This window comes from Eriocheir sinensis, chromosome 58 (assembly GCF_024679095.1).
Source record: "Eriocheir sinensis breed Jianghai 21 chromosome 58, ASM2467909v1, whole genome shotgun sequence".
Taxonomy (NCBI): domain Eukaryota; kingdom Metazoa; phylum Arthropoda; class Malacostraca; order Decapoda; family Varunidae; genus Eriocheir; species Eriocheir sinensis.
In genome coordinates, this window is record NC_066566.1 from 8,359,667 (window position 1) to 8,386,143 (window position 26,477).

General features: G+C 39.6%; 1 protein-coding gene across 14 annotated transcripts in view; it reads right to left on the minus strand.

Annotated features, from left to right (window-relative positions):
- LOC126985116 (ribitol-5-phosphate xylosyltransferase 1-like) overlaps window positions 1-26,477 on the minus strand; it is a 93,190-nt gene that overhangs the window by 49,817 nt on the left and 16,896 nt on the right. For 13 of the 14 annotated variants that reach the window (XM_050839585.1, XM_050839587.1, XM_050839584.1 and 10 more), the window contains 7 exons: window positions 26,275-26,440; window positions 23,153-23,316; window positions 17,497-17,624; window positions 16,867-17,040; window positions 10,246-10,350; window positions 8,418-8,582; window positions 4,139-6,736 (listed from right to left, as the gene is read on the minus strand). In XM_050839585.1, the coding sequence (XP_050695542.1) occupies window positions 6,613-6,736; window positions 8,418-8,582; window positions 10,246-10,350; window positions 16,867-17,040; window positions 17,497-17,624; window positions 23,153-23,316; window positions 26,275-26,440 (1,026 nt within the window). In that variant the 3' untranslated portion in view covers window positions 4,139-6,612. Of the gene's footprint in view, window positions 1-4,138; window positions 6,737-8,417; window positions 8,583-10,245; window positions 10,351-16,866; window positions 17,041-17,496; window positions 17,625-23,152; window positions 23,317-26,274; window positions 26,441-26,477 lie in introns of those variants that run through there. The other variant, XR_007738319.1, reaches the window with a different exon arrangement.

A 26,477-nucleotide genomic window follows, 5' to 3' on the forward strand; every position in this document is an offset into this window, starting at 1 on the left:
GATGACTAGAAAGTAATGGCCTGTGGTATTAATCTGTCATGATATTTGATAACTCAACCTCCAGCAACCTAACTTTTGTGCAGAGAATCTTGGACTTTTTAAAAGGTAGTACAAATGCTTCACCAGAATCTTTGTGAATAATATCTAGCTCTGCATGAGCACACTACTTTGAAATGGGAGTTTGTACATAAAACTTTTGCATTCTTTCCCATGCTGTGGTCCTCATCCCACCAACTTGATACAAAGAAGAGTTTGTTGGTAAAACAAATCAGATTGTCATAACAAAATTTTACAAGTATTATTTATTTTCTAAACAACTAATTGAAAAATTTAGAATATGGTAGCTGTAGAAATATTCATTATGACTGGAGGAGACCAGAGCCTTATGACTATATACTCTGAAAAAGTTGCAAATTCTTAAATGATCTAAAAAGTTCTTGAGCTAAAAACTTTCCCTTATTTGTCTGTGTGTTTAAAGGATCAAAGCACACTGGTGCATCAGTACATTTTAAAGATGACCACAAACTGATGAATAATATACATATGCACTCTGGTTAATGCACTGATGATCTAGAGCAGTGGTTCCTAAACTCTTTTACATGATGGTCCCCCCCTATTGATTTCTAAGAAATCCTCACGACCCCCATCCTTTGTTTATATAGATATATAGATATATATAGATATATATATATATATATATATATATATATATATATATATATATATATATATATATATAGGTAACTCTCGATTTACGCGAGTTTGGTTTACGCATTTTTGAAATAACATAGGGTCCAAAATCCAATTAAATGTTTAATTTACACATTTTTTTCACTTATACGTGATATTTTATGGAGTGGCCACCAGATGTCTCATGCAACTGGACTCACACGCGCTGCATACACAGCTGAGCTTAGTTCTTCCCGCGCGCCACTTGAACAACAATACAGTACCCACGCTGCCACGCTACTCAACAATAGGGGTGGGCAAGTACCGGTACCAGTACCGGTACTAACGGTACCAGTTATACGGTACGGTACCGGTACTAGACTGCTCGGTACCGGTACCAATACTAGCCAGTCGCTCATGGTGTCCCTCATTTCTTCCTCACACGAGTGAGGCTGAGACTGAGTGCCTGAGTGGATATCTTGGTGATATGGATACTCTCTCTCTCTCTCTTTCTACTGAATGAAGTGAATATTTATTTTTCGATAGAAACCCACCTCTTGTTTGATTTACATTGTTTTTGATTTACGCGACCTCTTCAAGGACACAATACTCGCGTAAATCGAGAGTTACCTGTATATATATATATATATATATATATATATATATATATATATATATATATATATATATATATATATATATATATATATATATATATATATTATATATATATTGAAACACATGAGGATGATTCAAAGTGTTACTTCTTCCTGTGTGTATTTACCTATTTGTAGTCTACTGAGCCCGAGCTAAGCTCTAATAGTCCCGTCTTCATATCTACATTCATCCAGCCTTTCCTTCATTTGTTGGACACTGCTCGCCTCCATCACCTCTTCCCGCAAGTGTTAACACTTCTATGTGGAAAACTATACTTTCTCAAGTCACTCAAACAGGTTCCTTTATTAAGGTTCTTTCTGTATCCTCTCAGCCCCTGCATTCTTGCAGTTGAGAAGAGATCATCTCTATCCACCTCATCAAACTTATTTACCAACTTATACGGCATGATCAGATCTCCTTTCTCCCTTCTTTGTTCCAATGTCGTCAATTTCATCTCCTTCAATCTGTCTTCATACGTCATATTCGAGAGTTCTGGGACCATTTTAGTTGTAATTCTCTGTATCCTTGCCAACTTTCTGATATCCTTCTTTTTGTGAGGCGACCATACAACTGTAGCATATTCAGGTTTTGGTCTTATCATTGATGTTATTATTTTCCTTGTCATTTCTTTGTCCATAAAATGGAAAGATAACCTTATGTTTTGCATCATCCTGTAGGTTTCTCCAAACAGTTTGTTATGTGCTTTACTGGGGATAGTGTGTCTTGCATTGTTACTCCCAAATCTTTTTCTTCATGAACCACCTTTAAGTTTTCTTCTTCCATCCTGTATGTTTTCCTTGGTCTTCTTTTACTTTTCCCAATTTCCATAACATGGCATTTGTTTGCATTAAATTCCATCTCCTATAACTGGCTCCGTCTATACACTCTATTCAAGTCTTTTTGCAGTTCTTCACAGTCTTCCTCCATCCCCACTTTTCTTAGTGACTTTGCATCGTCTGCAAAAAGGCTCATATAACTTTTTATACACCTCAGCAGATCATTTTATATATTATGAACATTATTGGTGCCAGAACTGAGACTTGAGGAACTCCACTCTCTACTCTCCTCCAATTTGATTTCTCTTCCCTAATCACCGTCCTCATTTCTCTTCCTGTTGAGTAATCCTTCATCCACTTGTTAACCTTTCCACCCATTCCTCCCCACTGCTGTAGTTTCCAGATTAACCTTTTGTGCGGAACCTTGTCAAAAGCTTTTTTTAAATCGAGATATACACAATCGGCCCATCCTTCTCTCTCTTACACCACGTCTAATGCTCTTGAGTAGAAACAGTAAATTAGTGATACACGATTTCCCTTTTCTAAATCCAAACTGTCCCTTATTTATCATGTTTTCCTTTTCTAAATGTTTGACCCATTGTTTTTTTATTATAGTGTGTGTGTGTGTGTGTGTGTGTGTGTGTGTGTGTGTGTGTGTGTGTTTATTTCTTGCAAATCTGCAATTTTTGGTAGGCGGAATCACGCCCCCCTTGTATCCAGCTCACACCCCCCCAGGGGGGCGTACCCCTCAGTTTGGGAACCACTGATCTAGAGCGACAATTTGTTACAATTTCAGCTTTTTGTTTATATATTTTATTACAAGGTAACTAAGCCACACTAGTAAGCTACAATGAGAATTCATAGGAAGGTCCTCTGAAGCATGAACGTCACAGTCAGGACATTAGTCACACCGTAAGTCCTCATTTAATATTCCTCGATAGTTTCTTGGAAACTATGACTTGAAGCGAAATGACGTATAATGAAACTGATTTTAGCATAGGCTAATTGAAATATACAAGAGTTAGTTTCCTATGGCTATATTCTGATCAGAAAATACACCACCAAACTTCTAAATAAGGACCAAAAGCACTTCTAACATCAAACATTAAAATAAATGTGACTTTACATGTATTTAAAAAAAAAATGAATAAAAACATGTTGTTCAAAGAGTCACAGTAAATGTAAATAAAGGATATGCATCGTCTGAGGCAGTGACTAACCGTCCACCATTTTCTTTTCATGTCTCCTGGTGCTGAAAAGTATCATATAACTGAGAATTATTTACTAATACGTACATGTCTTTCTCTAAGAATCTGGTAATAAAAATACCAAACAATCAACAGAAACTGAAACATAAGTAAAGTAGTTGATTAGCTGTAACATTTGAACTATGGACACAGTGTGCAGTGGCGACGAAGCATCCACATTTTCTTGAATTTTCTGGGCGCCCAAATGTATCAAACTAAACGCAATTATTTCCTACACTAGAAATATTTTGTGAAGGCTGTTTAGGTGTGGTTGCCCCAGACCTCGGACTGGTAGGAAAGATGCCATATCTTGGGGTCTCTACACTTTCTACTGACCGGGTATGACCAGATGGCTACCTCATGTCAATCCACTTGTCAGTGTCACAAAAACAGTGTTACCAAGTCTTATGGGATGCATACGAAGTCACTGTTTTTATCTTAAATTATAATATTCATGAAAACTATATACAGGTTTCCCTCAATTTACAACTGGGTTACGTTCCTGAAGACCTGATCAGAAATCAAAATATCGTAAATCATGTCATACATATAATGAGTTCAACGGAGATACATTCTCAGGTCTCCTTAAACTCACAAAAACACAATGATTTACAATGAATTAAAGTAACGGAAAATTACTTATAATGACCTAAAGTAGTTTTCAATGACAAAATAATTGAAAATTACCTGTAATGACCTAAAGTGGTTTACAATCACTTAAAATGTTTTCTTGATATATATATATATATATATATATATATATATATATATATATATATATATATATATATATATATATATATATATATTGGTCTTGGTTCTGGTTTTGTAACCCTCTTTTGAGCACTTAACAATAGTGGTATCGAGACATTTGGTGGCGAGGCCAGTACTGTTAAATAGGTCCCATCAGCACAAGAACCAGTACTGAGAAATTTGTTGCTTATACTAGTACCATTAAGCCGGTACCATTAGTATGGTAATGGTACTTGTACCCATCCATACCTCTCAGACCATCGGCTGAAAAGCAGTGACACCCGTTTCCCATCCCAGAGTTCCCTCTGTCAGATGTACTCACACTTCCTGGATGCTGAGAAGCCATCACTGACTATAAACTAGCATCACACACATAATTTTTCAATGGTGAAATACACCAAGGGCGGACACTTACACTCGCATGGCAGGTTGAATGGCGGTGCGGGAAGAAGTGGCCGCAGTGGTGAGGGGTGCTGCTATTACATGGGTGAAAGAACAAATGCCTGTAGATTTGCAATGTGCTCATGAGCGATCACCTGATCAGTCAGACAATTGTATATGCGAGTCACAGCAATCATAAATTGAAAATGGATACTAATGTAGATCGATCGTACATGCCAAATAACGTAAATCGATACATCAGAAAATGAGAAAGACCTGAAGCTTTCTACAGAATTAAATCAATACAGAGTATTAAAAACTATTATTGAAGTAGATAATAGCTAAAAATTAGAAACTTGTTGTTAAGAATTAAAGATATGGCAACTTCCACATCCTTTAAATTCTTAGCCAATAGCACCAAAAGTACCTTTGTATAGTGATTTATGTATAATGTATGTTTCTTTCTACAAAATTCAGATAATAAAGTTATCAATCAAGTGATTAAAAATTGGAACATAAATACATGTAATTGGTCAGCCGAAAGAGTAAGACATATTTTTGTATGGTCGTATTTTGCTTAATGAGTTATGATTTTACAATGTATTTTTTTCTCATAAACGATATAACAAAACGACGTTAAATGAAATTAAGTTATTTAAGGACTAACTGTAATCCTATGGTTCAATAGAAGCAATCAAAGTATAAATCTAGTAAGCTTTGATTTCAAATACTGTGTTTCCCAGTATATAAGACTTAGAGCATAGACCAGTCCAGTATATATGCATCAGGCAATTAAAAAAATTTAAAGTCTCCAAAGAATGTGACAATATATTAAATGTCAAACTTTGTCTCATACTGATCCTTAACCATTCCTCTTATATATAAACAAAGTTTGAAATTGAAAGTGTTATCACATTTTGTGGAGACATTTCATAATGTCCAATGTCCGTGTACTGAACCGGCCTGTGCCTATTGGACACCTTACCCTAAGACAGCCCACGGTGTCCATGCAAAATGTATGTTGATAGGTATATATTCTCTGCATAAGATGACCCATAAACCTGGAGTCATTGGGCACTTGATACGCTAGTAACCCCAGTCATTTCTCACTCTTCTCACTAACCACTTATATGATACTTTAAACACCCTGCTAAACAATATAGCCTTTGATTATGTTTTATCTTCAACATGCTTTTTCAGTAGGATTCAAAGGCAGTAATTGTGTCGTCACTGGTAACAATAATCCCTAAATATCACTGAGTCAAAAGAAAAAGCTGCAAACTGTCTACACAATCATACCTTAACTGCTACATAAACAGCATGCACCACCTTTGAGAGAGATTATGACAGATTACCATCCCCTAATAGTTTTTGGTAATATAGAGATCTTATGATAATGAGCACTTAGAAAATGGGTAATGAGACTAGCTTCAGACCTGGTAACCCTTTCCTCTACCCTTTTCCAATGAACTCAACTAGTAACAGATTGAGACTCCAGCTACAATTCATAACTGTAACTGACAGGCTGCTTTGTGCACTTTGGACTGTATCCTTTGAGGTATTTTTGTGAAAATTTCTCACCATATAGAAAATCAGCTGTGCTTGTTGCTAATATTAGTAATTATAACTGCTTAAAAAATATTCAGGGAAAGTGATGGGTGAAAATGTGTAGGCAAAATTACTCATTATCTCAAAGGATGTAAAGTGTACGATTTTATAATTAGCATATAAGATGACCCCTAATTATAGGCTTATTTTTTTTAAGCTCAAGGATTGTCTATATGCCAGCAAATATGGTATGACTTTGTTTCTGAAAATACTAGTGTTATTAAAAATATCAAATTATGTTCTACAACACATATAAAAGGAAAGGGAGCCATGACCTTTTCAACATCAGTAGTGAGTTGTAATTCCAGAGATGATGTGAACCACTGGCCTGGGACTCTTCTGCAAGCTTTGTAACAAATGTGATCTTCGGCACAACTGTCATTATTCAGGTGCACTACCACAGTTGAAAACAAAGAAAGAAGCTTAACAACAAGGCAGCTCTATTTTGAAAACCCTGAGTGCAAAGCTGAACTAAGGGACGTTGAATAATATATACCTACTCATTTCAGGTTTTTGTGGTTTTAGCCCGGCTGAAGGAGAGAGGTTGTGACAATCGAAACAAAGCTGTCTCTCATCCTGAGTTTGAACCACTCATACCACTGGAACACACGCAGCCGCCGCAGTGCCTTGTACTGCTTGCTGTACCTGGGAGGATGACATGTAGGTAGTATCTACTTATAGACGATTTACTTAAAGTAAAAAGTTAAACCTGCACATTTCAATAACTACCATTTAAAGGGACACTCATGTGATTTTCAGCTACTCTGGTCATTTAAAAAAAAAAAGCTTATAATACTCCTATGGCCTTCATAAACACATCTGTAGTATAGATAAAATATGTTGTGCAATATGTGAGGGCTGGGAGGCATGAGCCCCCCTCCATGTAGCCCTCCTGGTGATGCGGATGGCGCACCACAGCTAATATGCAACAATATGATATTCTGAGAGCTGGCAATCATGGTAGCATATTTGTAGGGCACACAGTCAAACACTGACTTGCTGGCTCTTGAGGAGAGTAAAACCTGCTTTCTTCTTCCTGTTCTCTTGTACTCCTATTTTACACTTTTTTGCCATCAAGTCCCCTCTTACAAAGCAGTAGAGACTCTCGCAATGCATGAATATTGCGATAATACTAAAAAGGAAATATGAAGTCTCATAACCTTCACTAAATAGTAGTGGCAATGATTCACCATCCCTCAAAGCCTTCTCATTCCTCAGCGAGAGGTTCAAATTCATTTGGAGAAGTGTCTGATACATACTTCCTTCATGAAAGTGTCAGGTCAAAGGATGGAGAAAATACAGACAACTGAAGGCTGTTCCTGAATTTACCAGTGAAAAGAATGAAAGGATGAAGATACTGTTAACTCTGCATTTAGAGATTTGGACAGCAAAAGGGTGAAATGGAGTAAAATTACTATACAGCCTTTCCATCTTTCCATGTGCAACAATCCCCTCACCTTTCCAGTACATATTATAATCCATGTTTTGAGATTCCTGAAAATTAGGAATTGCAATTGTTCCACATTTCTGACACTAGTCATTTGGTAGTCAAATCTAAAAAAAAGTCATTAAAAAGGTTTGTGTTGAGAAAAAATCTGTAAGAAAAAACAGCTTACTATAGTCGATCGACTCTAACTTGAGCCTTTAGGCACAGCTCCCCTAAGCCACGCTACTGCCACATCACCCCATCACTCTCCTCAGAGGAGCTTGCTACCCCCCCTCCTCTCTCTCTCTCTCTTATTTATGCTATATATAACATCTTTTGCTTGGCTGTGCAGGACGTGAGAGTGAGGCCTACGTGAGTCTTCCATGGTGGCGGAAGGGTGAATGGTGCGGCACCATCGCATGAGCCATGTTGCCAAGTGAAATGGAAGGTTTACAGAGTCGTTGTCTTTCCCTCAGATCCCAAGCCATTCATAACACCATGCAGTCGTATTATGAATATTTATACATTCCATAAATATAGGTAAGGTACAGACTAACAGTGAGACAGATCGCCATGTGCAGGTCATCGCTAGATGTGTAAACAATGGGGGTGTTCCCCGGGTCAAGTCACAGGGCTCAAGTTAGAGTCGAACGACTATACCATTGCATTTTCTGTTCCTTTAACATGACACTTATGGGAATGCTTTTGCATTCTTCATCACACATATTTGAAGAGAAACTTTAGGTCAAACTATTTAACATTAACTTGGATCCTTATCCTCCATTGTTAAGTGACTGTACATATTTTCAATGGCTTACAATAGCAATGTTTCCACAAAGACACTTGAAAAATACTGTATGAAGAACAACTGAGACCAGCTCAGCAAGAAAAATCACACACCTCCGTTCCTTGGCCAAGATCTTTTCCAGATTATCCCATGTCTTGACCCAGATGACAGGTGGGTCATGTCTCTTCAGCAGCCTCCAGGGGCTGGCAGCACAGTGCCCCTTTGTGGCCACATCCTCAATTACTGGAGTGCTGCCTGTTGCTAGTGCTTCATACACCCTGGAGAACATAGTAAAGAATTTTGAGAACAAATAAGGGAGTTAGTTACATAAAGTTTTTAAATTGCATTTACCAGCATATAGATAGATAGATAGATGGAGATAGATATAGGTAGACAGTTTATCATGTGAAATATGCATACAACTTTGGTATTAAGAACTGACATGTACCACACTTTCCTGAATCATGAGAACACTTGCTACATCATCTGTTAGGAATTAAGGGTTGTTTGGGAAGTGTTGGTAGTCTATTAGCGAAACGAAACATTAACTCTTTCCTTGCGTGCAGTGTGGACACGACTATCCCCTCAGGTGCAGTCAGGCAGCCCAATTGGGGGTCTCTTTTAACCTCTGTATCTCAAAAACTATTCATCACAGCTAAAAACCAAAAACACCATTGGAAAGAGGAGGTCCAGATCTAAAGGAGTTGATTATGTATGCCTCTCTTGCGAACGTACATGCACGTTCAGGGAGTGTTGAATGTTAACACTTACGTCGGTGCGTGCGGGATGATCAGCCATATTGAGGGAACTGTGGACATTTTTTCTTCAGATTCTGGCAAGGGAGTATTGCCAACTGCAATATTTACAACTATTTGGTCAAAGAATCAGTCAGGTGATAGGTGAACCTATGCAAAAATGCCGCTATATTGGGCAAGAACATCCAAGAGTTACTTGTCCATAGATTTGCCGCGCTGGGCTGATATGATTTTCCACCAAATTTAGTGAAGAATCCACTCAATTGGCAATCCTGTGTTGTGAGAATTAGTGTTGGAACACTCTCATACGCGGGAGATTTGAGTGCGGGTGGAGGTAGCAGCGAACGTTTAGCGCCTCCAGCAAATACACCTAACGCCTGCTGCAAGCGTTTAGCAATGAAAGGGTTAATAATAGCTGCTGCGAGTCGAATGCTCTCGAATCAAATGTTCTAGAATAATTCAAACTTTACAGGTTAACGTGCAGGCTAGCCCCGCCTCAGTCAGTTGCCAGCCTTCACGTGGTGAATATAGGCAGTCAGCTGTAAACTTCGCTGGTGTAAACACCCAGTCAGTCACCTTGCATAAAATTAGTAATACATCATGCTATCTCTAATAAAAGAGACTTCAGTATGTACAGTATGCCATGACGCCCAGAACATCAGCTGTTGGTCTGTCTGTCAAATGGCAGTGAAAGCGGGCGCTGCACCTCGGATTGCATTGCCATGACAACCCTCACCTTAAATCATTACTCGTGTGGCCACAGAAACTTGCCCGCTCTCGCATTTTCGCTCCCAGTGCGGCCGCGGCCTTAGTCAACTACAACATAAGTGAATGAGGATGACTCTGTGCGAAGAGTGTATGTGGGAAGAATCAATGGAGATAGTATATGGGTGAGACCACCAAAATGGTTTAATAAGAGTGGATGAGAGTGCAAGAGTGTGCAGCAATGAGAAGAAATTAAGGTTCTGCCATGGGGACTTTCTTTGGGAAAGTTCCCATGGAGCAACAGAGCATCAGAGGATAAAATAATAGATATGGAAATTTGTACTATGTAGATATTTTTCTTACTCTGAATGTTTTATTCATTTTGACCACTCAACCTTACCCTACCTTGAAAATAAAAAAAATGTGGTGATATTTAAATTTCATCAAAAATGATCCTTAAAAATGATAGTCTCTGACCTACCGGTAAGTTTCAGGATTCATCCCAACAGGGCACAGTGTAAGGTCAGACTCCAGAAGTGTCTCCACATACTCATCCATGGAATCAGAAGTTTCATTTGGCATCCAGCTGAAAGAAAACAGGGTGAGGTTAAAATGCTTCAGACTGAATGCTGCTCACATTAAATGTTTTCATGTTAACTGTTAACTGATGCAAATGGGATCCAACATTTTAACCAAAATACGGAAAGTACTACAGTACCCTCCTGAGTTTCGTGTTCTCTGATTTTTGCAATCCTCAAGTTTCGCACTTAGTTCTAAATTCTTACCATTCCAACTTTCACGCATTATCGCCCCGAGTCTCGTGCTGCTTTGACATGTACGGGTCACGTCTACCTATTGTCAGCGTCACACACGCTGCCTTAAAAGGCAGTGCCACATTGGCTGTTTTTCTCCTATCGTTGGGGCTACGGGAAACCGCGGTATGCACAACCAGGAGCGAGTTGTTGGTTGTATGTATGGATGGAAAATGGTTGTGGATACAAGCAACCGCACGGCTGTATGTAAACAAACAGACGACAGCAGTGGCTGAGGAGTGAGGAGCAGTGGAAGATGGCCCACCAAGAGACTCATAAAGTGGACTGGCAGAGCTCCTTTGTTTACTATCTAATTAACAAGATAAGAAGACACCCCGTGCTGTGGAACCACAGTTCAAAAAACATTTTTTCTTCAGTCTATGAAAATTGTAGAAGGACTCCCACTGCTGTGTTCCTGGCTGTCCTCCCGTGAACTATGCATGCTCAGAAACGAACATAAATAAACAAAGACTTGTTGATAAACAGAGCTGTTCTCACACATCCCCTGACAGCATGGCTATGCTCACTTTGCTTGCCATCTCCACTACCTCATGAACCTATGATGTCCTCTAGCCCCCCCCCCCCCCAAAAAAAAAAATCTCAAAATTATGGGTCTGCATATGCACAACGACAGTTTTGTTTTTTGAAAATAGCAAGATGCTATTTCCCATAAATTTACCCATAAATCACTGAATGAAGGCTATTTACTGGCTCAGGAACACAACACCGGTTTTCACAGCACAGTTCTTCTGTCTTTGAAACCATAATCGTGCCCACAACCACTCCTTCCTTCCATTAAACTGCAGCAACAAATCCATAACTTGGGTGGGTAACAGCAGCACTAGTCTCGACAGCCCTTACTTTAGCAAATGATGCCATGTCAAAACAGGGTGACTGCTTTGTTTACGTAGTGGATATAACCAACCAACCTTGGCCATGTGTGACACACACCTGGAAAAGTTGGAGTACAATTAAGGGAACCCTCCGCCTGTAAAATTCAAAAACTTCGAAGATATCACTTTTTGAAAAAAATTACCAAAGACTCCTCTATCATTTCTCCATGCTCTGTGAAAGTTTCAGGCATCTACGACGAAGTTTTCCCTGTTAAAAAAAAAAAGTATCAAGGATATCTAAGTAGTCCTCCCTCGTCATACCCTTTCTGTTTTTAGGCTTTGTTCATACCATTACACACTATACAGGCTTTTGTTTGGTTCATTTTTGTGATGTTTCTCTAAAAATATATCACTGCCCCTGATATGGCATCATCCATTGACAAGAGCTCCTACTTGTGTGCTGCTTCCCCCGTTGGGTGGTGTCTGAGAAAACAGTCATTTTCCCAAAACACAAGTTCTTGGTATTAGATGAAACACTCCTCCCTTAGTTTCTGACCTATGATAAAAGTAATGGTTTCATATGAAAGCTAAGGAAAAAACAAATGTTTCGTCATGATTTTACATTTTTTTCTCTCCATAATGAGGAAAAAAAAAAATTCTTTGAGGTATATTATTTTCATGAAAATGATGATACATAGTCCAAATGTTTTACGGACGAATTGTAGCAATGGGTATAAATATTTTGTGGACCAGCAGTCAAAGGCGTACTACCGAAAATAAAGGAGGAGTGTTTCATAGAATCACGACGTCTTTCCAAAGAAAAAAAAATCTCAAAAAACCTTCTTCCAAATTTCATAAAACTTTCTAGTTCTTAATATTTCAATATAACAATAATAAGTATAGGATAAATATTCTGAGGAGCCGAAAAAAGTTCGCGTTCACGAGAAACAGGCGGAGAGTCCCCTGAATTTGTCATCAGTTTTGGCTAAGTATTGTGCTCTAATTTACTTTTTTATACCATCCATAAAGACTAAATAATAAGTAGCATTCACATACATGCATACATAGTCAGCCCTCCATATTCACGAGAAATAGAACCAGAGGAACCCAGAGAAAGTGGCAAAACTGCGAACATCTTTAATCTTCTAATACTAAAACTTCTAACAAAATTTTACTTTTACAATAAATTTGTGTATACTGAGGACCCCTGCTCTTTGCTGGGATGATGCACTGAATCTCCAACTCTCCCAAGAAAAATCATTAAAGGAGGAGATCAAATGTACTCCCTAAAACACTTATTTTCAATGTTTAAGTTATACCCATTACTTACAGATCCTCTCTTATTGGGAGGCAGTTGCTGAGTGGTCAGCGTGCAAGTGCAGTGTACTGGAGGATCTGGGTTTGCCTCCTGCCTGCTGCTACAAGCTGAGAATTTTCAGTCATTTCCAAGTGGCCTAAGACTACCCATTCACATGTTGGCCTGAAGACAATCTATCAGCCCAGACTCTAGAATCTAGATTAACTCTCTAGGGGACAGCATGAGCCAAGCAAGATGGAATTGCTTTAAAATATTTCCCTTTGCCATAACGGGCTGGGGCCAACAACCAGGCCATATTAGAAAAGCCTACTGGCACTAACTAATGGGGAACATAAGCCCAAGGGCATGTCGCTTCACTCATTCGCCGCCTCCACTAGCGATGGTCTTCCCAAGCAAGCTCCTACATAGCTGTCCTGTTCATCCCAAGTCTTTCTCGGCAGGATCAGTCAACTTGCCCCATCCGTGAGTTATGTGGGCATCCACTTGATCTCCTTCACTCAGGGTTGTCTTGTACAGAAACAACCATGTGAGCAGGATCAATCGTATATGGTGCCCATATAGCCAGAGCTGGCATTCACAAACTAAGCTAGTAAGAGACCTCAATTCAATTTCATGAGAAGTCATTGATTCAAAACAAAAAGTAATTCAAGCGATACCCCATGATCATGCAAAGGCACTTAGAACCAAAGCCATCAACAAGCCTCTCCAATTCAATGTTTAGTGTCCATGTCTTACAGCCATACAGAAAGACAGGGAGCACAAGTGACTTAAAAGATCTGAATCTTTGTCTTCCTGCATGGATATTGACAATGCCATTTACTCGTGTTGAGTGAGTCCAAAACACTGTGGGCCAGGCCAATCCATCGGGTGACTTCCTGGTAAGACCCACCATTGTTATGCATTACACTACTGAGGCTTGTGAAATTTTTGGTGACCTCAATATCCTCACCACATGCTTGAACAGACTGAACTATCATCCAGCAAGCCTCCAAATGACAGGAACTTGGTTTTGGCCCAGAAGACCTTCAGTCCAAGCAACTTCACCTCCTCATGCAGCAGTTCAAGAGCCATCACCAGCACCTCCAGCAATTCCACAAGTACTGCATCATCAGCAAAAACAAGATCAGTGACCTTGATGTCGCAAACAGATGTTCCACAATGACTTTGTTCAGCAACTCTGTCTATACCCAGTCCATGCAAGTGTTGAAAAGTGATGGAGCAAGGATGCACCCCTGCCTCACTTCTGAATTAATAGGGAAGAAGTTGGAAATGCCTCCCCCACACTTCATAGCACTCTTAGTCCCAGAGTAAAGGCCATTAATCAGGTCAATATAATCCTTGCAGAGATTCCACAGATCCACAGAATGTCCCACAATACAATGAGTCAAATGGCCTCTTGAGATCAACAAAGGCTGTGAGTAACCCCTGTTGAAACTCATGTTAGTGTTCCACAAAGAAGTGAAGTGCTAGGATCCGGTCAATTGTTGACTTACCGGCCATGAACCCAGATTACTCAGGTCTTTGAAACTTAAGCAGATGAGATCAAATTCACATCAGTAGCAGATGAGCGAGCACTTTGTCCAGCACACTGAGCAGTGTAATACCATGATAATTGTTGACAACCAAGGCCTTTTCCAGTCGAATAATGGCACTGGACTGCCACATGGCAAACAGCACTGCATGCAACCCATGGATCTTTTATTTTTATTTTTTTATTTTTTTAATTCTGCCTATGAAGATGGTGGGCTTTTTTTGGTGGGGCCTGGTGGTCAGCCCCAGCCTGTTATGGCACAGCAGAGTGTTTACAGTGGCACCATCTTGCTTGGCTCATGCTGTTCCCTAGGAGCTCATTTTTTATCATCTTTCTAGAGAGAATCCATAGTCTGGGTTGATGGGTGGTCTTCAGGACAGTATGTGAGTAGCCTTAGGCCACTCAGCGATAACTGAAAATTGTTGGCTTGTAGTTTAGAGTGGAACATGAACCCGGGTCCTCCTAGACGCCACGACTACACGCTGACCCACTCACCCCCAGCGTTCAGCATCTATGCACTGGTATTACGGATTCTAGTTGCCTTTCCACCCTTCAAATTCTTCCCAGCCTCTTACCTCAGCGAGAGGGTGGAATTTCATCAACTGGTAGATCAGCAGCTGTCATCTGTAACCCAGCCAGAGGCAGCTATCCACTTGGGGGCTCTGCCATGTACAACTGCCCATCAGCTTTTTGGATAGTACTCATCTGAGATGTGGATTTGGAGAGGAGCTTTTTCAGAGCATAACTGTGCCCCATAAGTCATTTATTTGATTTATAGAGGATCTGAAGATTTTTTTTTTTTTTAAGGTGTGCTGCCTATAACTCCAGTAGGCTGTCTTGAGGCACCTCTTTAACCCGGTAGCAGTGACGGGCCAAATTTGTGGCTTTACAGTGTAGCATCGACGGGTCAAATTTGTGCTATGATTTTAACCCCCAAAAATAGATGATACATAAACTGATCACAAATGCTTTGATATATATTATGAAATGGTTTGTGTGAGGGGTGATTTTTTCTCATTTTTCTCGTTTAGAGGGACCATTAAGAATCATGATCCCCGCTGCTACCGGGTTAACAACCCCAGCCCATTAGTGGCACAGGAGAATTTTATTTATTTATTGCTTGGCTCACGCTACCCCCCAGGTGCTCCACTTTAACAAAGTCGCTGAAGTTGGGGTTGATTAAAGATCTGGACAGAACGTGGGTAATTTTTCACCACTCAGTGATGGTTGAAAAATCTCCATGCATTGGTAGGACTCAGACCTAGGTCAACAGGCTCACCACGCCTACAAGCTGACCATTCGACCACTGCCTCGGTGAAAATAATAGGCTTGGTGGTAGGGTTGATATATTCTTCAATTTGCCTGTATGTATGGGGGAGGAGTTCAGTACAAAACCCCTGTGAATAGCAGGGGTCCACATTTGTAAATTACTTGTTATGAGTCTTAAAATACACAAAGATTTAACAATAAAAAATAAAAAATGTTAGATGGGGAAAAATCAAGGTACTGGGACCAAAGTTCATTGAACCCGTGTTATAACTGCTTCTCACAATAAATTTTTGGTTAGCGAATGGTTTTGCAGACAGGTAACCCATTCACAGAGCAAGGTTTGCCTTTAATTCAAATAATTTTGTATTAAAATATAGGAAAACAAAGCTTTGCCCACCTTGCCTTAAATCTTGCAATATAAAGCTATTCTATGATAAACTTGTCTGTACATAAATATGATATTGAGGTAAGTAAAATTAGGCTTCCAGTTATAGGAGACCATTCTAGTAATTTAATAGGTAAATATATCGACTGTGTCAGCTTCATCTTTTGGCATCAACATATTTAGAATAAATGTTGGAATTTGATAACCCTAAAAGTCTCATCTACAAGATGAGTTGTATTTACAAGGCCAAGCCACGCCCACAAAGACAGAATGCACTAATACACACAAAATCAGACTGTATTTACAGTCTGTCTGTGTCTGTGATATCCCAGATTTTATGTATCCTGATAATTAACAATTCCTGCTGATCCATGGGGGTTCTGAAACCACATATATCTGCAGATAATATGTATAAGGTAAGGCAAAGTTGAGAGCATATGCTATTGGCTGCGTGTGGCAGTGGTGCTCATCTGTGCCTGTGGTGGGTAAGAATCCATTAACCTGGGACACAACCAGTGCAACATCCTGGTTACCACAGTTTACCTTCTGCAGGTTTCCCCAGGTACCCATTTATCAGCAATCCCAAAGGGAAAGATGAACAGCAGTGTGGGCTACACGCTGACTGTCCAAGCCAGGATTTGAACCCAGGCCTGCAGATTTGTAATTAGGAACCAGGGAATCATGTAACTTGTATAACACCATAGAAAAATGAAAATTCTATTGAATTATTGATGAAAAATTCATGAAAAATTCATGAGTGATTAAATCAATGAAAGCTAAACCTGTAAAAGTTGAGGTTCAACTGTATATGTGTATGAATGTATGTATGCACAATATATATATATATATATATATATATATATATATATATATATATATATATATATATATATATATATATATATATATATATATATATATATATATATATATATATCACTTCATGATGCTTACCTCTCCCTGACCTTTACTTGACACTGGTTTGCAGTAAGTGTACTATTCTTCAAAAGCTTGTAGAGATCAGTTCTGCTGCTATTGGGATATATTGTTGCTCTGAGGTTACACATGAACTTTCTAGGTGTTTCAGGAGAGATCTGTTCTTCCCTTATGAGAGGAAACTGCCTGTAACTATTGGCAAAGGAAAAAGACATTAATATCAGTCTGTAATTATCAAAGTATACATCTTTCACATTTTATAAAAGATTTTCAATGCTGAACTTGCAATATGATTTTACTCCAAATAGATGAACATAAGTTTTCAGTAATATTCATGTAATATGCTTGTCACCTAACTATTATTTGTATTAAAAAATAATTCCAAGCTAGTTTCAGTATATGACTTGGTTGCTAACCTACAAAATGAAAGATAAAAAGAGGTTGTGCCAAGTCAGCAGCATGGCACGTACAGTACCCTACATTTCTTCTGATCATGTGACTAGTTCTTTTAGTATTCAAAGATTTCCTACTGCAGAAAATATCTAAATTATTCTCTACTTGATTACTTTTTATTATATGATGAATCGAAGAGTACTTTGAACTTCATGTAACTTGATCCTGGTAAGTGGTAAAACAATACTGACTCACGTGGCAACCCCAAGAGGCCACTGATGGAAGACATGTTGGTCCACATGTGGGTCATCATAGGTTAGAAGGACAGCCACCACCACTCCTTTTGGTGCCAAGTACCTCAACACCCAGCCATTATCACATTGCTGAAATATAAAGATGATGGCTTTTAAGTTTATGAGTACATACTTGAACTCTGCACTGGATTATAGGTTATGTAGGGGGCAAATACTATAGCTGCGCATGGCCTCAGTGCTCATCTCAGTTGCACTGACCCTTAGCCTGAGGTTGGTGAAAACCCATTACCCCGGGACACAGGGCAGGTGTCAAGAACGTAACTCCCACAAAGTCAGGGAACACTATACTTGAGGGAAGTATATGGCAACATAGGGATAAAATAATCTAATTTAAAATTTTGAGCTAAGACTGTTACACAAGAAACTAGGCAATATGCATAGAAACTGCTGCATGTATAGGCCAGTTTATCTTAAGAAAGACAAATTCAAGTATCCAATCAGCCCATGAGTGAATGCCTGCACAATGGCACCATGCCTTGCCAGTCCTCACATGATCATTTCCTCACAACCACGCCACGTCCCAACCCACCCGCTATCCAAAACAATAACAAAAATAAAACATAGCTTGTGCCAGCAGTGCCTGGTTACTGCAACTGCAGCAACATCTGAGTTAACCTTTTCACTACAGCCGGGTGAAACCAGCGCCCCGCACCGTATCCAGGCTGGCCGTGCGCACCAAATTTGAAACATCCCTACTGAATATAATAAGTTTTAAGCCATAAACTCAACGTATCCCCCACATAATCATCATGTACTATAATATATAAGAATAAGCAAAATTAAATGGTGCACATAAAGAAACATAAATTAATTGATAACTATGAAATATATCCATAAATACACAGAGAAATTTGTGTTATGCGTAGCTGACGTGTATCTGCTGAATTGTATTTCCTTATATTGGTTGTAATAAAGAAATAGATTTGTGGAGGCAAGTGGAGGAAAGGGAAGGGAAGGACACAGACGTAAGATCATGGAAAATATCCCACTGATTCACCGACAATACACACAGATTTCATCATCATTATCATCATCATTTCATCAACGCCTGCTCCTAGGAGCTCCCACCAGGGGATGGCCATGGCAGAAGAGCTTCCAACTTTCTCTATCCAGACACTCCCTCCTTGCCTGCTCAAAGTTTCTCAAAGATCTTTCCCCCCTCTCCCTAACGTACTCTTGCACCCTATCCCTCCATTTCACTGGAGGTCGTCCTCTAGCATTCCCTCCCTCTATCTCACTCACATACACCCTTCTGGTCATCTTACTCTCCTCCATTCGCTCCATGTGGCCAAACCACTTTAAAGTCTGTCGCTTCACTTCTTCCACCACTCCACACTTCTTCCCTTCACCCATGTGACACATTCCAAAATGCTCGTACACACTTTCATTACTCATTCCATCCATTCTACTCACACCACAAGCACTCCTCAAATAACTCATTTCCACTGCCTGCACTCTAGACCTCTGACTTTCATTCCAGGCCCACGTTTCACTTGCATATGTGAGGGTTGGTACTATTATTGTATTTCTCAAATCTCTCTTTACCTCCATGCTCACACTTCTGCCATTCATGATTTGTCCCAAAGACCCTACCTCCCTTCTTCCTTGCAATGCCCTTTCTCTTATCTCTCCCTCCATACCACCATGCTTACACATAACTGATCCAAGGTACTTAAACTCATTGACCTCCTCCATTTCTTCACCATTCAAAATTATTTTGCATTCTTTTTCACATTCAATTCCCACTCTATATGGGCATACAAAATCTACAACCTCACTTCTACTTCGCTCACAAACCATCACTTTACTTTTGTTGACATTTACTTTTAGCTTTCTCCTATTACAGACACTATCAAAAACACTGACCAAATTTTGTAGGTCATTTTCATTTTCTGCAGAGCACCGTGTCACCAGCAAACAGTATAGAATTCAGTACCCACTTCCTTCCCTCATCAAACAGTCTTATTCCAACTTCTCCAACTTTGCCCTTAATTTCTCTAATAACACCATCCATATAAATATTGAATAACCATGGTGACATGACACACTCCTTTATCTCAAAATGTTCACTTGTTTCTCCAGTAATTTTGACACATGCAGATGCATCCTCATAGAAAGACTTTATTGCGCTAAGCAGTTTTCCTCCCACACCATAAATCTTTAAAACATCCCACAATGCAATCCAATCGACTCTGTCATGCTATTTTCCAAATCCATGAAGGCAGCGTATAGTTTCTTTCCTTTTGCTATTATTTTTCCTACTATCATCCTGAAGGAAAATATCTGATCCATACATCCCCTTCCCTTCCTGAAGCCTCCTTGTTCTTCACTGATTTTCTCTTCTGTAAGTCTTTGCACCCTCTCTATTATAACTTTTCCATATACCTTTCTGTGTATACTCAGGAGACTTGTACCTCTATAGCTCCCACATTCCCCTCTCCTGCCCTTCCCTTTGTAAACAGGGACAATGATGGCTTTTGTCCAGTCTGCTGGCACCACCCCCCGTCCCATGCTACTTCACACATCCTTGACCATCCATTTAACAACTACATCTCCTCCACACTTCCACATTTCTGCTGTGATTCCATCAATTCCTGCTGCCTTTCCATTTTTTAATCTTTTTATTGCCTGATTTACTTCTTCATATGTTACACTTCTTTCTTTATGTACTCTTCCTCTACCTCTACTCAAAACTGCTGCTGTTACAGCTGCTGGACGTCCATCCTCAAAATTCATTAAGTTTTTGAAATATTCTCTCCATCTCTCTTTCACAGCTTCCCCGTCTTTCAACATCTTTCCATTCTCATCCATAACTTCATTTATTTTACTTGAGGAGATATTTTCTGCATTTCTTTCGTTTTTTACTTCTTTCCAATATTATTTCCTGTTCCCTTTATATTTTTCACTTAGTCTTTTTCCAAAGTCTTCATCAACTCTCTTCTTACTTTCTTTTATTGCTTGTTTCAATAATTTCATTTTGCATTCTCTATATTTCTTTTTCCTTTCCCTTTTTACTTCCTCACCAACATTTCTTTCTTGAATTTTCTTAAAAAGTTCCATTTTTTCTTTTACTATCCTCCTTATCTCTTCTGTCCACCATGAATTTCCTTTTCTTTTTCCATCTCTCACCACTTTCATCCTTAACACTTTTTTTGTTGTAGTTACCATTATTTCTTTAAATGTTCCAAAAACTTTTTCAATATTTGTATTATCTTTTACACTTTCCCATTTTTCACTTAAGGCCTCTGCCATTTCACGGCTTTACTCATCTTTAATTTCTTTTTCCTGTAACTTTTCTATTTTCAGTATTCCCTTTTTTACTTCACCTTTCTTTTCAAACACCCACTTTTCTTTCAGCTTTAACTTTGCCAGCACTGCAAGATGGTCAGATCCATCGAACATTCCTCTTACTACCTTCGCGTCACAAATTTCTTTTCTAAGCCTTTCATTTACTGACACATAATCAATCAATCCTTTTAGCTCATTATCTTCTCCCCTCCTCCATGTGTATCGGTGGATATTTTGTGCTGAAAGAAGGTGTTCACAAGGAACATTCCCCTCTCAGCACAGACATCCACCAGGCACTCTCCATTTTCATTCTTCCCAGGTATCCAACATTTTCCCACCACATCCATCACACATTCATCACCCACTTTAGCATTCATATCTCCCATCATAATAAGTTTCCTTCTTTCTCAAAACTCTTCAAACATGCATTCACTTCCTCCCAAAAAGCTTCCCTTTCTCTCAGTCCTTTTTTACTTTTCACATTTACTGGTACACACCCATGCATACTTTTCTAAACCCTTTTCCTTTCACCCACACAATTCTTGATCCCTTCCAACCATAATCAGTCACACCATTCCACACTCTTTCAGACATAACAATAGCACATCCTTCCTTACTCCTGCCTCTATACTTCCCATCTATCCCCGTCCATACAACCCCCCCAGGCACACCCTCCCACGTACCCTCTCTACCATCACTCACACCAGTTCCTTGAATATGTGTTTCACTCACTCCCAACACATCCACTCTACCATTCACAAAATTTTCAATCATCACTCTTTTCTTTTCCTCACAACCTAAACCATTCACATTTATAGACACCAGTCTCATACATTCCTTTCTCTTCTGCCGCCCTCTGGCCATCGCTCCTGCCTCTAAAGACTCGATAAAAGTATTAAAGGCCATCAATGGGTGGCCAGTCCAATGTAGAGTTATGGAGACTTGCTCCTTGTCCAGGCTAAAAGGATTAAAACAAACCAGCTGATGGTTGCTGCCCTCCTCCCCGTTGGTTCTACCCCGCAGGGTATAGTAACGGTGCGCACCACGTAAGGTTTATGAAGTTTCACGGAGTAAAAGGTTGAAAGGATGTTCTCCTGGAGGTCTGGTGTGTGTGTGTGTGTGTGTGTGTGTGTGTGTGTGAGAGAGAGAGAGAGAGAGACAGGTAATAGGCTGCTCTCTCTCTCTCTCTCTCTCTCTCTCTCTCTCTCTCTCTGCAAAACTATAGTCTGACACTTTTCATATTTCCCCTCACTGGGCGGGAAATAAGAGTGTTTTCACTACAAAACGGCCTATGGCCTGAGACAGGAAGAGGGAGATAAGAGAGGTCAAAAATACTGAGAAAGAAACAACATACACACGTGTGTGGAACTCCTCCTCCCTCGAGTTGCCAATCAGCCAGCCAGCACACTATCTCACCACCACCTCATGGGACCCAAGGTCACATGGGAACTGCAACCCCCACTCCTTGCACCCACCCCCCACACCCATCCCACCATCCAGGCAAAGACCCATTTTCTGTAACTCTTCTCTGCATAAATAAGATGGAGAGAGGAGACTGCAGGGAGGAGGCAGGGAGGGGAGGCCGCAGCTTCCGCGCGAGCCCACGTCCCAGAGCCGAGGTGGTGGTGAGACAATGCACTAGCCATTTTTGTTTCTCATTGTAAAAATAACTGTATTAAAACACAATATGATTGACAGAAAATAACTGACATCTATTTCTATTTGAAAGTAGGTATACAGTCCCTGTAATTTAAGATCAAGACCAAGATTGCCCATCAAACGTAACATCCTTGTGTTATTAGCTCCCTCAGTAGCTCGGCGAAAGTTACCACCTGCACACAGCACAGTGAGTGAATCTACCAACCAACCCTATTGTTCAAAGTCACAGCTACTCGGGGTAAAAGCACTGTAATTCTTCAACCAACAGTGGAACAATTTGAACACAGAGAAGGGCACAAAGCAACATACAGTACCACAGTCATAATTGTAAGTAAGGTGGCCAAATGTAATACTGCACACACATTAAGTTAAAGGAAAATGTGGAGTTTTTAATTTTTTCTAAATATGCCTTGCCAAATTATAGGTGCGTCTTATACTGCGGTGCATCTTATATGGCAGGAAATACGGTATTTCAATATTATTCGCTAAACATTAAGTAAAAACGATCTTAACTTTAATGTAAATGAAATTTTGTGTAAAAATATTTGGTCAATATGGATGAAACTTGCAGGTTTTTTTACTTAAATAAATTGAATTCATATGTAAATTTACCCGCCAGCTACGATAAAAAAAACCCTCTACCTCCTCACCTCATTCCCCAGCATGACAAGGATGGTTGTTGGTGGCGAATTCTGAGCCTGCAGGTGGTCCAGCCAAAGTCGTGCTTCTTTGACCTTTTCTTCGGTGCGACCATTAACCACCAGAACCAAACTCCTCACATCTTCAGGCACTGTTTCAGGAGTGATCCCTGGCCCTGCAACCAATAGTTATAAAGTAGCTATAAAGTAAATATTATAATAATAATAATAATAATAATAATAATAGTAATAATATTAATAATAATAATAATAATAATAATAATATAAATTATGATGATGATGATCATAATAGTAAATTATTATGACAATAATAATAATAATAATAATAATAATAATAATAATAATAATAATAATAATAATAATTAAAATAAGTCATAATTTGGGTAGACAGTGGCTGAGTGGTCAGCATGCAGGCATCTTGGGGGCTCAGATCTGAGTCCCTCCCGCTGCTACAAGCTGACAAATTTCAGCCATCGCCAAGTCGCCTAAGACCACTTTCACACGAGGCCACTGGTGGCAGTAACTAGTTACCTCCCATAGTCAATGGTGCCCTTCATATGAAGTTACTGTGGTTGCCCGGTGGAGCAGCTGGGTCTGACGGTGGCTTGCTCGCACAACTAGTGACTGCCACTCACTGTTAATTTTTTAACTCTGTAAACTTAATTAGGTTTGATGATCATGAACCGCTGTATCTGTATGTTCAGTGTACTAATTAGCTGCACAACTCCCCACAGGTGGGGGATGAGCTACACCAGACAGTGGATCAGCTGAGTGTAAAAAATATGGTGTCCACACAGCAGCTCCCTCACAATACTCTCTTGGCAGCTCTTATAAGCGACCCTTTACTGGAAACAGTGACCACAGTTGAAATAAATATTTATAAAAGTAAAGTAGATGCACAAAGGTGGCACTGGTCACACTCATATAACTACATCATTTGCTTTGTTTACAAACACTGCCCACCCACACAAACCCCCAAGCAACAACTCGGTATTTGCCGCACGTGGCTAACACTGCCATCCTGGCAAAACTTGAGTTCCATTATGTAACCTTGCATAACATGTGATTGATGGGTCTGTGGTGTCTGCCATCCACGTATCCTAAGACATCCCATCCTGATCTGTGCGTGCGCGGAACCTGATGTTTACAAACACAGAGTGTTGATATCGTAGTTTGTCCAGACAAGATGGCAGCAAGACGTACAAGGGGTGTAGGTTATCTCTTTTATCACATTTACTGACATACAAAGGGTGCAGGTTATCACATTTATCACATTTACCGATATACAAGGGGTGCAGGTCATCATATTTATCACATTTACTGACATACAGGGGGTGAAGGTTATCATATTTATCACATTCACTGACATACAAGGGGTGCAGGTTATCTCTTTTATCACATGTACCAACATACAAGGGGTACAGGCTATATATCTTTTATCACATTCACTGACATACAAAGGGTGCAGGTTATCTCTTTTATCATATGTACCAACATACAAGGGGTACAGGCTATATATCTTTTATCACATTCACTGACATACAAAGGGTGCAGGTTATCTCTTTTATCATATGTACCAACATACAAGGGGTACAGGCTATATATCTTTTATCACATTCACTGACATACAAAGGGTGCAGGTTATCTCTTTTATCACATGTACCAACATACAAGGGGTACAGGCTATATCTCTTTTATCACATTTACTGACATACAAGGGGTGCAGGTTATCTCTTTTATCACATGTACCAACATACAAGGGGTACAGGCTATATCTCTTTTATCACATTTACTGACATACAAGGGGTGCAGAAAGAAACTTTCATATTTCAAGCAATTTTCAAATTCAAAACATATATATGTCATCATTTACTTTAAAAAAAAAAAAAAAAAAACTTAGGTGGGACGGACAACAATAGGCAGTCGACAAAAGACAAGGTACCGTGCCGAAATTCATCCACCCTCTGTTTGTAAACAAAGCCCGCGCATGTGCAATCAGGATGGGATGTCTTAGGATACATGGATGCCAGATGACACCACAGGGTTAACCAATTGCATGACTGCTGTAGTACTAGGAGAGTGAATTGTCAAGGGAGGCTGCCACGTGTCTGGAAGGCTGCAGAGGAGGGCGATGAAGACAGTGGCGGTGATGCTGACTTTCAGTAAGCTGATGCACTTCCAACTCTTAACTTCTTTTTTCAATAGAGAGCACATTTAAAGCATTTAATGGCGAGGTTTTGTTGCTTTTTCCTGTTAGTAGTAATGTTTATATATAATTTAGGTTTAGTTGTGAAAAGGAGGTAAAATAGAAGAAAAAAGGCAACTTTCAAAAAGTTCCATCTTTTTATTTTTTACTATTTAAACTTTGCCCCAAAACAAATGGTTTCAGAACTAGTGATATTTTTTCAGTCTCTTAATTAATATCACTAGACATGGGGCCCCAATGTAGATGTGGACTTCAACAGCTATGGCAGCTATGGAACTTTTCAGAGTTTTTAACACTTATTTTGAAGTGGAGGGTAAAGGGGGAGGCATATTATGGGGTCAGGACTTCCCTGGGCATATAAGCATGAGTTGCAGCCTCACAATGACCCTTACTCTAGCCTGACCAGCAGCCACATGATATGTGGGTGACAGGATAAGCTGCACCACACCTCATCACAGACAATAACACCACTAGTATCCAATGATGATCGTCTCAGGCTCAGGTGAGGGAGGGGGTGCATCTCCCTAATCCATAACAATTACTCCTGTAAATGACCCATTAGGACTATACTTGTTTGTATTTCAGCCTAAGTTTCTCAATTAGTGTATTTCAGATGCAAAGGTCATGGGAAAGGGAAATAAAAGAAAACAGACATCCACACACAAAACACTTGTCCTATTACAGAAACCAACCAAATTTTCGCATAAGTGACACTTACCCTTTAAGAGTTACAAGTGGAATGATGTGATAAGCAAGCAAAGTTGAGTAAATTCAGTGCCATTTAAATTTGTAGAACCTCTCTTAAACACTGTTCATCACAAACAAAAACTATGGAAACCTTTATGTTTTTACAATTCTCCTTTTTGACAGAAATTTGACAAACATTTGAAGAGATAGTTCCTATTACCTGATCTATATCTGAGGACAAAGGCAGTCATCTGCAGCTCCCCAACTGTGGCCCCCTGGATGCTGTCGTCCAGGCTCTCAGGCCCTTCCAAGATGTGGTGCCACAGGTAGCTCCCAATAGCAGCTTTGCTCCACAGTTCAACTACAGGCAGCCGCCTCAGCCTCACCTGTCAAAGGACCCACATTGAATAAAGATCATGATAA